The sequence below is a fragment of the Leguminivora glycinivorella genome, chromosome 11 (assembly GCF_023078275.1).
Source record: "Leguminivora glycinivorella isolate SPB_JAAS2020 chromosome 11, LegGlyc_1.1, whole genome shotgun sequence".
In the NCBI taxonomy this organism is placed as follows: domain Eukaryota; kingdom Metazoa; phylum Arthropoda; class Insecta; order Lepidoptera; family Tortricidae; genus Leguminivora; species Leguminivora glycinivorella.
In genome coordinates, this window is record NC_062981.1 from 14,614,673 (window position 1) to 14,631,513 (window position 16,841).

The 16,841-nt window shown below is 35.1% G+C and overlaps 1 protein-coding gene across 1 annotated transcript in view; it reads left to right on the forward strand.

The window, feature by feature from the left end:
- Window positions 1-16,841, forward strand: part of LOC125230945 (estradiol 17-beta-dehydrogenase 11-like) — an 80,958-nt gene that overhangs the window by 55,293 nt on the left and 8,824 nt on the right. Inside the window, exons 3-4 of the mRNA XM_048136246.1 lie at window positions 14,336-14,460; window positions 16,049-16,159. Of these exons, the coding sequence (XP_047992203.1) occupies window positions 14,336-14,460; window positions 16,049-16,159 (236 nt within the window). The remainder of the gene's footprint in view (window positions 1-14,335; window positions 14,461-16,048; window positions 16,160-16,841) is intronic.

Below are 16,841 nucleotides of genomic sequence, written 5' to 3' on the forward strand. Positions count from 1 at the left end.
TAACTGCAAAAAGTGACCAACGCTACTAACAGACATATGGACATAATTTTCGAAACATTTATGTTACTCTGTTCTTTAATAATGAACTGTCACCCCGCCTGGATTAAGAACTGTACCACCCCCTTTCCTCTAATGGGTGTAGAAGAAGTCGACTGTGGGAAATGGGGTCAATTTTATATTTTATTGATGTGTATACGATGCGTCAGTAACGTATCACTGCCAGTATCACAAGTTTTTTTCAACCCCTTAATTGCTAAGAGTGGCTCTAAAACTCGAGCATTTTTATATGCTCTGCCTACCCTTTTGGGAACACAGGCGCGCGTTTATGTATGTATGTTAACAGCATGTTGTGTAGTGTAGGCTTCTACATAAATAACATCATTAGTCAATCAATTCAGTGAGACATAGGAAAGAAGAAGCAATAAAACTTGAATTAAACACTGTCAGTGTCAGTTCCTTAATACATAATGCATTTGCCATCTGCACAAATTAAAAACAATAATAAAATCCTAGTCATTGTCTTATCATACTTTGTAATTATTGTATGTGACCATAATGTACGTACTTATTTATAATAAGTACTTATAATAATAACAGGTAGATATAAATGTGTATGAATATCTTCATAATTGTTTGCATGGAACATTCAATTACCTAAATAAAATAATGGACAGTTTATATCGTGGGACAGTAATTTTGTTGCTTTGCTAATAATGATAATTATTACCTATCCGTAGAATGGTAGATATTTTTTTCAAACTTACTTGCATTTTAGTGATTTAAAGTTGCTTAAAACTCCTTTCAAAAAATACCACGATAAATAAAAACTCAAAGTCGGTAGCAAAACATCCCTCGATTTGCATAATTTAAAAGAATATGATTAGGTAGGTACTCGTATCTCTGCTAAATCTTTTTTTTTTCATTTTGGTGTTTATAATTTATATCTACCGTTGGTCCAATTTATAGTGCATATTATAAATAAATAAGTAAATAAATAAATATTGGGGACACCTTAGACAGACATAATAATTATACATAGTAAATAGGTGAAAATTATTGAAAACCTAATATATATATTATCTAATAGGTAGAAACTAAGACTAAACCTAAAACTTATTAGCCAGTTCAAATAAAATAGGACCTTGAGGCATTTTGCAAAGGATGCTAGCGACATTTCCTAGTTCTGATACGTTGTACGAGGAAGTAGCCAGGCCAGCTCTTTGGCCGATACTCTAATTACTTATCAATCTTTATAGACTCCATATTTAATCTAGTGCTTAAACTGCCAAACAGGTTACAAAAGCCTCCAATTGAACCAAATAAAACAAGTCTTTGTTTTTGCTAACACGAAGGAGACTTTTTGTAAGGTTGTTTACATGCCGTATATAATTCGTTTTATATTTTTTGCTCACAGTCGAGGTCAACAACATTTACTTGCCATTTTAGAAATTCTAGGATGTTCTTTTATACCTAGTCCTGTTAGTTTTATTGATTCAGATAGCAACTAAAAATATGGAAAATTTATTCACAAACAACATTTCGAACTAATATGAATTACCTATGAATATGTAAATTATTTTGGGAATTTCCTGGGTGACATTAAAAAGTTTCTTTAAGACTCACATTTCGAGAATGATTTAAATGAGGAGGCTCACTGACATTTTATCCCGCGAGGCGGCGCCTGTGCAAGTGTCTAGTCACTGTCATTCATATCATATGTGTGAAAGAAAAAAAAAACATCTTCTTGATCTCACGTATGAAATTATTTATCTGTGCAATGGACTAATAAGGTGGCGCCATCTATCATTACCTTTGAGTGTGCCTCCTCATTAAAAACAAACGGAAACTTTTTAGGCCTTGTAAACCTATCTATCAATTGAAAATAAATGGCTATTAAATTTTAACACCTAAAGAGTCACAATCATCTACTTCTTTTATTCACAGTATTCACGCTAAACCCAAATTGGCCAAACTTCTTTCTCTTTACTTGTACTTCTTAAGACATTCTATGATCCAAATGAATATGGAATATGTATATTATCAATTAGTCCATTTTTTACTACATAATATATTAAGTACTTAAGTATACGTCGGTAAATATTTATGCAACTTGCATAATCCTTTTGTGAATAAAATCATGCGTAGGTTTCCGAGCGTGTTTCTCTCATTAAAATTCTCGTGCGTTTTGACCACAGCGTAATCGCCGGACAGTTTCAATCCACCAAGGCCTGTAGCCAAGTGTACTAATCGTTAAAGCTCCGTTATCTCTCTATCGCTCTTCTTATTGCTGCGACAGAGCCAGTTGCATATTCGCCACGGAGCTTCAATGATCGTACTGTTTGCTAGAGACCCCTGGATTACCGCTTTCGAACGTTCTTCTGCTGTTTCTTACCGTATGCTCTATTACTGCGAATCTCGCCAGTCATGTAAATTATTATTCTATAACATAATTAGTTTATTGAGAATAATTTGTAGAAACTTACACTGATGAGGTTCAAGATTGAGTGTAGTGTTGAGACTTTGTACAGTTAGCATTTTAACTAGCGGATCAGACTAAGCATCAACAGTAGGTACCAATGCTTATAACTTAATGGTAGCTTAATAACGTAAATTTGGGAGTGTAGAACAGTTATAACTAGGTACTTACCAATACTTTTCAATGCAAACCTGGCCGGCAAGCATGAATGTTATAACATCAGGCCGTCCCTTTCGCACTATTTGTAAGTGCAATAGAGACGGCCTGTTATCGTTTATCGCGCGACCATGCTATCAGTGCTAATGACACTTTTTAAATGTTGTTTTATCTGTTATAGATACTTTTGCTTTTCTATAGATGCCTCTGCTGTAGGTATATGAATGTAGAAAACAGTTGGTGAGATATTGATTAGAGATTAGAGACATTCACAATTTGTCGTACATTATTCTAACAATATATATATCGTCGCTAATACTGTCAGTACTACATACAGAGTGTAACAAAAATGGTGGTGATCCGTTTAAGGGCGTACTTAGTATCGTATTCTTATCAGGAAAAAGTAGAAGAAAATTGTTTTTCGCTAAAAAAATTTTCACTTTTGTATGAGCCGGGCCGCACGAATCGGTCGAATCTCCATACAAAGATAAAAAAAATTTTTGTGAAAAAAAATTTTTATCCTACTTTTTCCTGATGAGAATACGATACTGAATACGCCCTTAAACGGATCACCACCATTTTTGTTACACCCTGTATATGACCCAGAAAAGTTACATTATTTAGTGAATTGTCAATGAAACGCGTCTGTTCAAAATGTATAAGTAGGTACATAATAATATCCTCTTACTTTAGAGATGATCATCGATTAAGATTACACTCAATGGCATAATGTTCAGCTTGTTTATCCAGGTCTTAATTGAAAAGAATGCACTGAATTAATGTATCATAAAATCCGATCGTAGGTAGTTCACATTGGCCGAGATTTTTGGTTAAGGTCAAGTGTTTGTCCTTCCTAAAAACGATAGTAGCGTTACAAGTATTAATTACGGCAGAAGTTATGCACACTTATGTAAGCTTTTATGAGCTTTCGGACTGTTACGGTCAACACCGTACCTACTTACGATACGAAACAAGTGTACAAACATATTAATTTTACTGACGTTAAATCAGATCAAGATAATAATATTATTTAGGTACATTTATATTTTTGTTTTTGAGACTGCATCAGAACGTTTGCACATATGTAGATGTAGGAACTGTAGGAAGGATGTCGAAGATGGCAAGAATCCTACATCCAATATCGGATCGGAAAATGGGAAAACGCACTAACGTAAAATCATATAGCGACTTAAAAATATCCTCAGTAAATTGGATTGTAAATATCTCGCCACGACATAGATCCAACTGTGTTAGTGACATAAGGACTGGCAGTCTATGTCGAGGCGACATAATATAGCACCAATCGTTTGCTAGCCCTGCAGATTATAATAGCGTCAGAACATAGGACTTTACAAAATGAAACACATATGATATCGATTCGATGACTCGTAAATAAAACATAGCTAGTAAATACATAAATTAAACTAAAATTAGCCGCGATGACGAGTGTCGTTTTAAAAATAGAGTAAGCTATTTCTATTAATTCGTTCTTTTAATAAATGATTAATGAAGAAACGGAAATAAACAACACATTCAAACAGTCTGACGTTTATAACTGGTTTGACTACTGTTAACAGTCAGTTAAAAAGATCGCTACAGTTAACTGGGTACTTATTAGCCAACGTCACAGTCGCTTAAGCTCCCTCTCTTGTAGACTTGTGTCGTTCACGAACTATGAACTGTTAGGAATAAAATCCCATCAATGACCGAAATGAACTGAATCTTTCCGTGCTCTGTGAATCGGTCTTTGCTCATTTATTTCAGTATAGGATCGGCGAGCGCGAGCGGTTTGGATCGAGAACGAGTGTGTGAGACCGAACGAGCTATTTAGCAAAGCGACACAAAAACGTCGTTTTCATATTAAGATTCGTTACTTACAACCTTCTGGAATTGTTATTATCTGTAATATTCGTATAAACGATCCCATTCGTTCTGATCTTTATTCCTACCGTAGTGGTCGCTGGTCTGACTGAACTAAATGAGCAAAGACCTAAAAGAGCGAACTAGTTCGTGGGAGCGATTGTAGATGGCGTGATCATGAAGAAAGCGACTCTCTTGTCTCTCTGTAGTGGCGACATAACACGTAGCACGTAGCATCAACGACTGTTATTTCGGCTAGGCCGGCTGGTTGTTGTTGTTATTGTTTTACACTTGTTCCGTCGCACTACACATACCTACGTATCATGTACAATGACGTCAATGACGTTCAGATTTGACAAATCTACGATTTAGCCCTTTACATCCGAGCTGATACGATCGTGAGGTTGTTAGCGGATTGTTAACATATATAATTGTCAATTTTAACACATGACATTAATATTCAAAATTAAGTTAGCAACCCCCGATTTGGGACTTCCAGTTCGAAATCGAACGCCATCTTAGCGGTATCGTGTCGTGAATAATTTCTCCTTCTTTTGCTCATTAATGTTGTTTAAAGTGTAATATCGATAGCTTATTATGCAGTAAACTAATGTTATAGTGAGAAGCTGATGAAGAATTAATCTCGAAACGCGTTTAGCCACTTTTTTGTCTTCAACGGCCGATAGTCCACGTGCCCTTGTAAAATCTAGCTATCAATTTACAAGTGCCAACTACCGAACACTGTCGTACTTACCGTACCAAAATCAAAGTTAAAAAAATTTAATTTAATTTAAAACAATTTGCTTATATTACCTTGACACTGGCAAAATAGTCCCACCAATGGACTGAGGCCATTTAATTTCAATTCAACCCCCGATTTTTCCGGTTGGAAAGGAATAATAAAACGGCCTATACCTTGCCGTTGCGTGTTATTTTTAGGGCACGACGAAATTGTTTTATTAATAAGGTAGGTCTATCTACTCTCAATTGAATTAGAATGATCGTTAAAATTAAATTAAAATGGTTTACATAGTATGTCAGATAGGGCTGACGTCTCATTTCTAATTGTGATGTAGGTAAGTCGTTAAAAAAGAATTCAGATATGGATGAAGTGGACGATAAGATGAATGTTGTATTTAATTTGCGAGTAGGTATCTATATCAGAAAGTATTTGTGTTCTGAACTTCAAGATCATTGTTCAAAAGGCTGCTGGAAAATATTTTTTTGATGAGCACAGATATTGTTCCTGAGTCATGGATGGTTTCTATTTAGATGTATATATCGGTGTCTGAGTACTGAGACATTGATATATACACCGAAATCACCAGTCACCGGCATAAAGAAGGATGATTTCTTTACCTTGTCGCTTTTAATCGTTTGACAATTTCGTATGACATTTCAAACAAGACGTTAATATGACAAGGTGCAGAAATCGCCACTGATCTGGAGCCATGGGGCTTGGTTAATTTGTATTTAAAAACTCCATAACACGCAGTTGCTACGAAATTCACATGAAAATATTCTTCATATTATACAAGGTATGTAACTTTTGTTATGAATAAAAAAAAAAATCCATAATTATTGTTATGACTTGCACGATAGATAAAAGTAAATTTAGACATTTTGCACGTGCCTCGCGAACGCCTCACGTGCGTAAGCCGACGAAAGCAGTTTTCTTTGCTGACTGGACAGAGATGGCACGTCACAACACTTGACTATTGACATTATTATTACTTATTAAGGACGAGGCATGTGGGCACTAAAATTGGTGCCAGTACATTCGTGTCAATAACACTGCTTCGCACGAATGTAAGCCTAGCGTTGACGAATCTCGCGCGCGATCGACGCGATGCGTAGATGCGACTAATCGCGTTGTAACGTTTCGTCGAACGAGAAATTATATGAATTGACTTATCCCTTTGAAATCTTTGACTCTGACCATAATGACGAGACCAAATTTGCTTGATTTTGAAATGCTGACCAACCAAATATCGGTATTCAAGATTAAAAATATTCAAAAGTGCGTTTGCATTAATTCAATCTATAATTATGCAAGTACTTGAAGGTTATGAATAAGTAAATGTAAATTGCCTATAATTTGGTTACTTTAATTTGTATAAGGAATTCGAAACAGAGTCGCACTCTCGCACCATAACGGAACCCTAAAAATAGATGAATTGTAGAGTATTCTCGAGCACCTCAATGGAATTTATTCATCATTCCAATATGAGAAAAAAAAAATCTGTATACCTTAAAGGTGGCAATGGCAATAGATTGCCCATCACAACCTGCTTAGTGTGTCAATGCCAGCGCGCGCTTGCGCCGAAGGAAGCGCTTCCGCAGCGCAATCGCACTACGCGCGCGTTCTTTCTCGAACCACTTTCGATAGGTTTTTTTTTTGGTGACCCGCTAAGGTATTCTATTGATTGGTGGACTGATTGATTGGATAGCAACGGTAGTGAAGAGTGAATATGGTACTTACATACCTATATTCACGAGTATATTGTAGCATCAAATTAGATAGAGAGACAGAGAGTCGGCACCATACTTAAGGGCTCCTGTTGTACCCTTTTGGCACAACACCCTAATATGATGGTGAGTTATGTATCTTCAACTATAAAACAATTTAACTATAACTGTTGCCGGCAAATTCATTTGCATGCATTTTTAGGTTGGTTATACGCTACTTAAATATAGTGTACGAAACATACCTAGCAGTTATAATTTAATCATATGTAATTAGACAAGATAGCTTATTTTTATATCACAATAATTTTGTAGGTACAATGTTAGAAGTCAATCACTTTTTCGATACTCATTAATTGAAGTTTCTTAGGTATTATGTTATTGTTTTAATCATATAAATATGTTATTGACGACTTAATTATAGGAGGCCAAAGTGATTGGCGGTCACACAATGTGACATCAATACAGATGAAAAAATCGCATATGTTATTTAACAAATGACACCTGACTCAAAATTAACAGCGAAACAATAGATATTATTTGCATTTTCTTCATATAGAAAGTTCGATGTTTTATGCATGCTCGTATCTGCGGGTTAATAATACGTTGCGTCGGTAGTCTTTGATCGTCACATGTTCTACAACATTGTAGACATTGACTTTCTATCATTATCTGAGCTGAATCACTTGGTCTTCAACCATATTAAAAGAAAACAGTGTGTTGCGGACTGTGGTCATAATTATAATTATGTAGGTACGGTCAGCATCAATTGTAGCGGATGAAACAACGTTCCAAAAGTTCCTATCTGACATCCTTAATATTTTTCTTAACGTAGATAAGATAAATATGTACAGGGAATCGAATTTTGAATTTCTAACGCACGAATTCGCCGTTCGAAAGTCTGTAGAAAACGACGTAATGCTATTTTTGAAATAGGACGGCTAGTAATTTTAAAACTAGTGGTAATGACACTCGTTTTCGATTCTGTTAGTAGAATTTAAATCGCTAGTAGTGGAGATATTATTGAACGAAATTCACGAAATCGAATGGCCGAGATTCAAAAATCGGCCCCCAGTTCATGGTCAGAAAAGTTTAACTAATATTTTTTATGTACTTAATAGACACTCTTCTCTTTTTGTTAAGCGGTTACAGAATGGTAGTTACTTCTCAAACGTTATTAGATCCGCTTCTTTTGATGCTGACCGTACAGTCAACCAATTTAAATCGTAGGCCACAGTAGAACAGTGCCTAAACATTACTTGATTTGTGATTTCTATGAAAAAATAAAACACGGTGTCATGACTCATGAGTCTCGTGAGATAGGGTTCTAGAACTGCGTTGAACTGAACTTAAGAAAATGTAAATTCTAATTAATCAGTATACTAGGTATTAATTGGCACTAATCTATGTAGGTACATAAACATAACCTTCGATTTAATTTAGCTTTACCTAAAGCGTTTCAGTTTTTACAGCTTTTTTCAGGACGTTATTATTTCAAAACAAGGAGGTGTTCAATTCGATTGTATGTTCTTCAGTTTTCATTGTTCTATTGTACTCTTTAATACATTATGACAATTATTCTAAAACATTACAATGATAGGTATTATACGTTACATCCTTACTAATATTATAAAATGGGAAAGTGTGTGTGCCTGTTTGTTTGTCCGTCTTTCACGGTAAAACGGAGCGACGAATTGACGTGACATGATTTTTTTAAGTGGAGATAGATGATGGGATGGGGAGTGACATAAGCTACTTTTTGTCTCTTTCTAACGTGAGTGAAGCCGCGGGAAAAAGCTAATCCATCCATACTATATATACTATATATACTATATACTATATATACTATATATACTATATATACTATATATACTATATATACTATATATAATATTATAAATGCGAAAGTAACTCTGTCTGTCTGTCTGTTACGCTTTCCCGCTTAAACCACGCAACCGATTTTGATGAAATTTGGAACAGACAATCTTTAGACCCTGAGACAGAACATAGGCTACTTTTTATTTCGAAAAAAAGGGATGAAGGGGTTGAAAAAGAGGTTGAAAGTTTGTATGGGATTTCTTAATTTTAAATGATAAAACCATGAAACTTTATATATTAGCACTTGATAAGAAATCATTAAACATATATTTAAAGTCACATACAGGTCGAACGCGATTAATTAACATTATTTTTACCTTTAAAATAAACATGGTGGGAAATAAACATTAACTAAAAGCGGGTAGATTATATTTATTTGCCTACCCCGAACATTTATATAAATTAATATCGGGTAGTTTTGTGTTGTTTACATCTCCGGTGACATTTTGCCGGGACGTCAGTCTTCCGCGACCACGGCCAGTGCAACCTGGCCGAAACGTTGGGAAAAAAGGTAAAAATAATGTTAATTAATCGCGTTCGACCTGTATGTGACTTTAAATATGTGTACAAAGCGCGAGAACTTACTCATACTCATACTCATACTCATTTATTTATAATATTGTTACATATTACACGTCACAATTGATTTAGGTACATAGTTATTATATGGTATATTAAAATTAAAATTATTATATTAGTATTCGTAGTTTGATATGTCTAAATATGGTAATACATTTTTAAATTACATTAAGGACCATTGAGCATTATATAATATTAGAATAGAATGGATACAATGTTTAAAGTGTTATATCATTAAACATCTTGATAAGGGATAGGGATAGGGATAGGGATAGCGATAGGGATAGCGATAGGGAAAGCGATAGGGATAGCGATAGGGATAGCGATAGGGATAGCGATAGCGATAGCGATAGCGATAGCGTTAGCGATAGCGTTAGCGATAGCGATACGGATACGGATACGGATAATATGGGTATCGTTAGAGGGATACGGATAATCGGTCGGCGGTCTCTTACAATCAATGTGCTCTAAGACGATCGTTGTTTGCTTGCTTGAAGATTACGTTTGCGATAAGTATAAGCAAAATGTAAAAAATTGTAAGGGATAATAGAAAAAAGTACTTTTTACCCACCGATCATAGTGTCGAAATACGGGCTATGTGGGATGTTTATAAAGGTTTCCCCAGCGTATATAGAATTACCATCGTGTGGTCAATGTGTAATATTTCTACAATCATTGCAAGCAAAAGTATTATGTGCAATCGAAATAATCGCAGATAAATATACCTACAGAGAAATCTACGGTCCCTACGGATCCAAATGAAAATCTTAATGAATACTTTTATTACGCGGGCGAAGCCGCGGGTAAAAGCTAGTTTGTTATAAAGGAACACCCCTTTAGATAAGATGACAGTGGAGGGATTTTAAGATATTGAAAATATTTAGACACTTTTTGTAGTAGGTAGGTACTAGGTACAAACATAATGATCGTACGATATTATATCAATCTCGGTTATGCTCCGTTTGTTTTAGAATTTCCATTATTTTGACAATTATGACCATTTGAAAAAATGGGTTTGTAATGGATGTTAATACCCAGATAAATAAATGGAAGCTACGGTTGTAAGAAAGAAAGAAAGAAAGAAATCTTTTATTTGCAGAATCTTGTAAGTATTTAAGAAGAAACGATCGCCAGCTTTCTTCTTAACATTTTGTAGATACTTAATACTGTATGTATTCCAACAAAGTGTGAAGTTTTCAAATTGAAAACTTAAAGCTAAAGTATCAAATTTCTCCCAAAGTAACGGACGACTGAGATTGTAAACTCTCAACTCGCAAGTCAATGTTAATTTTCATTAACACCTATCTTTTATTGAGATACATGTAATAAAAAGGATTGTTATATTGTACCATTAGGCATTGTAACTTCTCATGAACTTTCCGTGTTTAAGCGAAATGTTACCTACACGCTAGTCTAACAAACAATAAGCAGTTAGTGCTAAAGACAGCGGATTAACCCCTCAAAAGCCTTGTTCCAGATCTGTCCCAGGCAATTTAAACATCTAATGCCAAAAATTGTTTACATTTACATGAAAACTAGCTTTTGCTAGCCCGCGGCTTCACCCGCGTACTAAAGTCATATATGTTTAGGAATAGCCCTGTGAGGTTTTGAGTAAAATAATCAAAATAAACTTGTTTTCCCAAACAAAATCTGGACCCCATTTCACCGCCTTAGGAGGAGAATTAAAAAAAATCCTTAGTGCTCCTCTACACGATCTGTCTGTCTATCTGTTTCCGCGGAGCGTTGATATGCCAGTTAATTTCTTCTCTGATATATTTAGAATGTATAAATATTCAGTTGTGATGTCACATATTTATAGTTCCATAAAAATATTTTCTATACGTTGTATCCAGGGACGAAAGTAAACCAAAGTTTTCGGACCGCCCCTGTCCTCTCAAAGATCATCATCATTATGATCAAGAAATTGCGAGGTGAGATTTTGACGAACGGCGCAGGTCGGTGCCATTGACCTCGTTGCAGCTGATTCACTAATGGGAAGCATTAAAATGCTTTCTATATACATATACAGCGCGTAAACGTAATAAGGGCGATAAATGAAACCAGGCGTATAGTTCAATATTGTTATCATTAATTAAGAGGTGTTTTTGATTTACTCCTAATTTTCACCCCATAATGAATTTTTGAAAAAAATCTCAGCAGCAATGTACTGTAAACGTGGTTGCGATGACAATCAATGACAACTGTCAACGAGCGTTTAACAGGAGTGTGTTTGCATTACGTTGCGGGCCGAATTAATTTGTATGTATAAAAAAATATTTCAATTTTAAGTAAAAGTTATCTAATTATATTTTATACGTCATATACTCACCACCGTTAAGAGGTTCGCCCGTATTAGGTTTACACCCTGTATACTGCTTTCTGAACAATATATTTTAGACGAAATGTTGTGTTTTTAGATTACAAAACATGATACATTTTTTGTTTTTTTTGTTTATTGATTGACTTGATTGAGGCGAAAAAATGTATTAATATTTACCTACATTTTTTACGTTCCTTATTCTCATAATAAAAATAAAAAAAAAACTTATGAAGCAGCAGCTCTGCTCCTTGGTAAGTTTTTTTAAATCTTTTTTTTATATAGGTACCTACATCAAATAGATATTTACAACCATGTTTATATGAAAAGGCGGTTTCAAAGTGGTCGTCCGTTTGTCATAAAGTATTGACATTTGTCTACGTGATCTTGAGTCTTTGAAACTAATAGGCATTTCGTAAGGTTTGTCTAGTGACCAAGGTTTATGCCTAGCTGTTTCATAACTCTCGTTGCTTAGCTCATTGTTCTCTTAACGCCTCTTAAACGCCATGAAATTATTATTAGCTATAGGAAATCATTATTATATTAGCTATAAAATATAGCTAGATTACCTAGGTGTTAAACTATAATACCTAGACATTACAAAAGTTATAAAATATCTTAAAAATAGATAAATGTGTTAAACTATGAACTAAATATAACTATAAGTACTAAAACAATCTAAAACATACAATCCTAGGCATACACATATACATAAATAAGTATTATAGGCCAGTCTTACACAGACTGACTGAGTCCCACGGTAAGCTCAATAAGGCTTGTGTTGTGGGTACTCAGACAACGATATATATAATATACAAACACATACATACATAGAAAACGTCCACGACTATGGATGACTATGACTCTGGAACAAATATTATAAACTGTGCTCATCACAAAAATAAATGCCCGTACCGGGATTCGAACCCAAGACCGCGGCTTAGCAGGCAGGGGCACTACGCGCTAGGCCAGACCGGTCGTTAAAACATAATATATTACTTCGTTAAGGACATGCGAGCCCACCAATAGTGTCAACTCATTGACACCAAAATCCCTTTGATGCCAAGCGTTCTTAGGGTGCTTTCAAGAAAAACGTCAAAATAATGTAAAATTGATAGTTTTAGTAGGTGAAATACTACACTTTCCGTTATCTAGTACAGTGGTTTTCAAACTTTATGGTGTCACGGCCCTTTATGACCCCTTAATTTTTTTCGCGACCCCCATGCCTCGTTTATTTGCCAAATATTAGCTATATAAAGTATAACAAAACTGGATTTGCAGCTTTATTTTCTGACCATGTTTGGCTATTGAAAGTGGCAAACGAGTATCTTGCCGCGATATCTTTGATGAGAGAACATAATTACAGCAGATAAAGTTAACGGATTTCTAGCAAAAATAGAGTTGCGGACAACATCTTTACACAATATGTAATTTGATTATTTCCCTGGCATAGCTAAAATCATTCAAAATACATCATCAGATATCTCCGTGAACGTAGAAATTCTTATTTCTGTTATGGTGGAGAGCTTGCAAAGTGAAAAAAACCAACTCTCAAAATATTTCTTAAGAAAGTTGGATTTTGAATCCTTTTTTGAATAAGTCCCGGTGAAAGAAGCAAATTTTGGAACTAGTGTCTGATAGATTGCAAATAAATTGGAGTTGGTATCCATTTCAATTGGTGCGTTCTGGGTTTTCAAATAATGGCTTGATCCCATTTGATACTTCATATTTATGTGAGCTGACATTTTCAACAAACAAAAAAAGGAATAAGAATTTGACTTTATTAAGTTAGAAAAAATCAAATCAGCCAGTCATAAGGACCTATCTCTTAAACCTAAACTTCGTGGCCCCCCAGGATAAGTGCCGCGACCCCCCTGGGGGTCGCGACCCACACTTTGAAAAACACTGATCTAGTAGATATATTTAATTGAAGTTTCAATTAAAGCATCTTATTATCTTGATTATTATCAGACGTGACGTGATTTTTGAAAACTAGCTCACTAAATTAATTATGATTTTTCCTCTGATGCACGTTTAGAAAAATCCGCGTGTAGCGTTGAATTACTCGATCTTATTTATAAAATTTGGACAAATTTGAATACTGAAACTAGTAAATTTATAATACGTATATCCTGTACTACAATCTTCTCAGACTACATTTTTATTATAAGGTTTTGAAAAAGAGTAAACGAGGCTAAGACGAATTCAATTTTTTCAGAATTTACCTAAAATTAAGTAACAATTTCTTTGAAAATCTGATGTATATACGAAGTTATTTTTGTACAAAAATAATCTGCAACGTTTACTAAAATTGCTCTTATACCTCAGTGATTATAAATTCCTATTATATATTTTTGGATTTTTTTTGAAAACGAGCCTTTACTGTCACAATTATTACCACTTCTGGACATTTTCTCATACTTTGTTCTACCAGGTAGGAATAGTCCTATAATATGTTATATATTTGTAACCTACTTTAATTTGATACCACACACGGTATGATTAAGCGCTCGGTTGCGATTTCACTATTTTTCACATGAAAGCCCTCTTAAGCTAAATAATTGGTTACGATTTTATTTAATGTTCTTTTTTGTTTGTTTCAGGACTAGAAGACTCTGAAAAACTAGTGAAGGGTATCGGAGGAGACTGCTACTCGTACGTGGTAAATCTGGCCGATAAGGAAGACATTTATAGAGTTGCCAAGAAAGTTCATGAAGAAGTCGGTAGAGTAAGTTAATTTGATATCTTGTATTTAAAGAAATCACTGTTAGGTGGTATTAATTTTGTATGACATTGAGCGCATAAGGGTCAACCAGGGCCTTTTGAAGATATTTTCTAAATGGGACATTTGGACTATTGCAACGCAAAAAATTGTAGCCACTTTTAATGTATACGGCAATAATAGTTCTAATATGTATGTTCCGTTTGGCAGACGTCGTCAAAGGGCGCACTTACTCCACCGCGAATTGCGATAGTAGTAGGACTTATGTACCTACGCGTTGCTGGCAGCGAATGTTTTCATGATTATATTTCAGACAAGCTAACAGTATTTATTGATTTAGATAACAAATATAATTTAGATCACATGATTTAAATTATATATGCTAACTAGAGGTATTTTGCGGTTAGCTGAAAAATGGTTGTATAATAAAACGTAGAAATCGGTAAAAAAATAAAGAAAAGAGTATATCCATACTAATCCATACTAATATTATAAATGGGAAAGTGTGTGTGTCTGTTTGTTGGTCCGTCTTTCACGGCAAAACGGAGCGACGAATTGACGTGATTTTTTAAGTGGAGATAGTTGAATGGATGGAGAGTGACATAGGCTACTTTTTGTCTCTTTCTAACGCGAGCGAAAGCTAGTAATATATATACCTACAGGCAGTGGGTACCTATTCGTAATTTATACGCTGTTCAATAGTATCAATGAGAATAACACTATCGTAGTAGCGTACACAAAAGATGTGCGCTTGCGCCTGAACCGGTTATATTGGCATTATCTCTGTCGTCATCCAACACGAACTGTTACATTGTCAAGGCGCATTTTGACGGCAATAAACACGATAAAGGTAGACTATTGTTGTCAGGTGCAACTGAGCTTGAGCAACTGTTCGATTGTTTACTTTTTTATCAGGCAGAAAGAAGCAATACAAATCGTTAAATTAAAGTTAAATGAAAACCACACGCAACCCAAGACTTTGATGAAGGCCTGGATAAACTCGTACATATCTGGGGGCCGATTTTTGATTTCAATCTCACGATTTCTCCATTTGAAAAGGGTTAAATGCTATTTTTGAAAAACGAGCGCTAGCAATTTGGAATCTAGTGGTATTGGTAGCTCGTTTCCAAAACTCTAACTATTAGTAACATTTTAATTGATAGAAGACAAGATATTAACCACCTAACTAATTAATATGGCTCTGCGATCCAAAGAGGATCTTGGCCTCGAAAACGAGAGCACGCCACTTATTCCTGCACAGCTTCCTGCCAATCATCGGCTTGTAGTTGCCACAGATCCGCCATCACACTGTCTTCCCAGCGGTATCTGGGCCGACCCGCCGCGCCGGGCGGCCACCAGTGGTCTTCCCAGATACGCCTTCTTATATAGCAGCCTCTCCCATTCTTAATAGGTGACCGAACCAGCGAAGTCTGTGGGATTTTGTTAGACAAAATATTATTGAACAAAATCAGGTAAGTAGAAGTCGGTCGTAGAAGTTTTGTGGCTGGGGCTCAGTTGGACAGAGCGAGGTTCCAAGGTCACTAGTTCGGATCTTGCCGGAGATGTAATTTTTTTTTTCAATTTTTTGCTGCAGGTGAGTTTGCTGATAAACAACGCTGGCGTTGTGTCAGGGCAATATCTGCTAGACACGCCGGACTACCTCATACAGAGGACGTTTGACGTCAATGTTCTGGCTCATATATGGGTAAGCAAAGCTTTAACCTACCTATTCAAAATAATGTCCTTTTACTGGAAAGTAAGAAAAATGATGAGCAGCAGAAAGCGTTTTGAACCCTGAGTAGGTATGACTACCTATTCAATTCATTTTACGATACATTAAATCAATTGAAAAAATTTAATGTTCTACTGTCTCAAACACATCTCGAAGAATCGAATTAAGTAAAGCCTGCATGTCCGATAAGATCTAATTAATCAGACATTTACTATATTTATGGAGTGTTTAATCTTAGAAAAGCGGATAGACTATACTACTTTACATGAAAAGCAAATGTTACCCCATTCAAATTTTATTGCTTATAAGACTTTAATCTTATTTCTTAAAGCTTTGATCGAATCTTTTCGTAGATTTATGTCGTTTATAGTCTCAAACATTTAGGTACCCTATTACCTACTTAATATACAATTATCTGAACACTAGAGCTAGTTTATTTAACTCGTTGACACCTATTTCAATAGACTGGGAAATAAATTATCTCTTATAAATGAAGACGGACTTTATACGTAGGTATACAGCCATGGACTAATATAATGGAGGAATTCAGGGGATGAAAATTCTATTACGAGTAATTAAATTGCGTAATTACTGTGAGAAAAATGACTAATCATTTTAATTCTGTAGTATACCTTGAAACATCCCCCACCCCTCC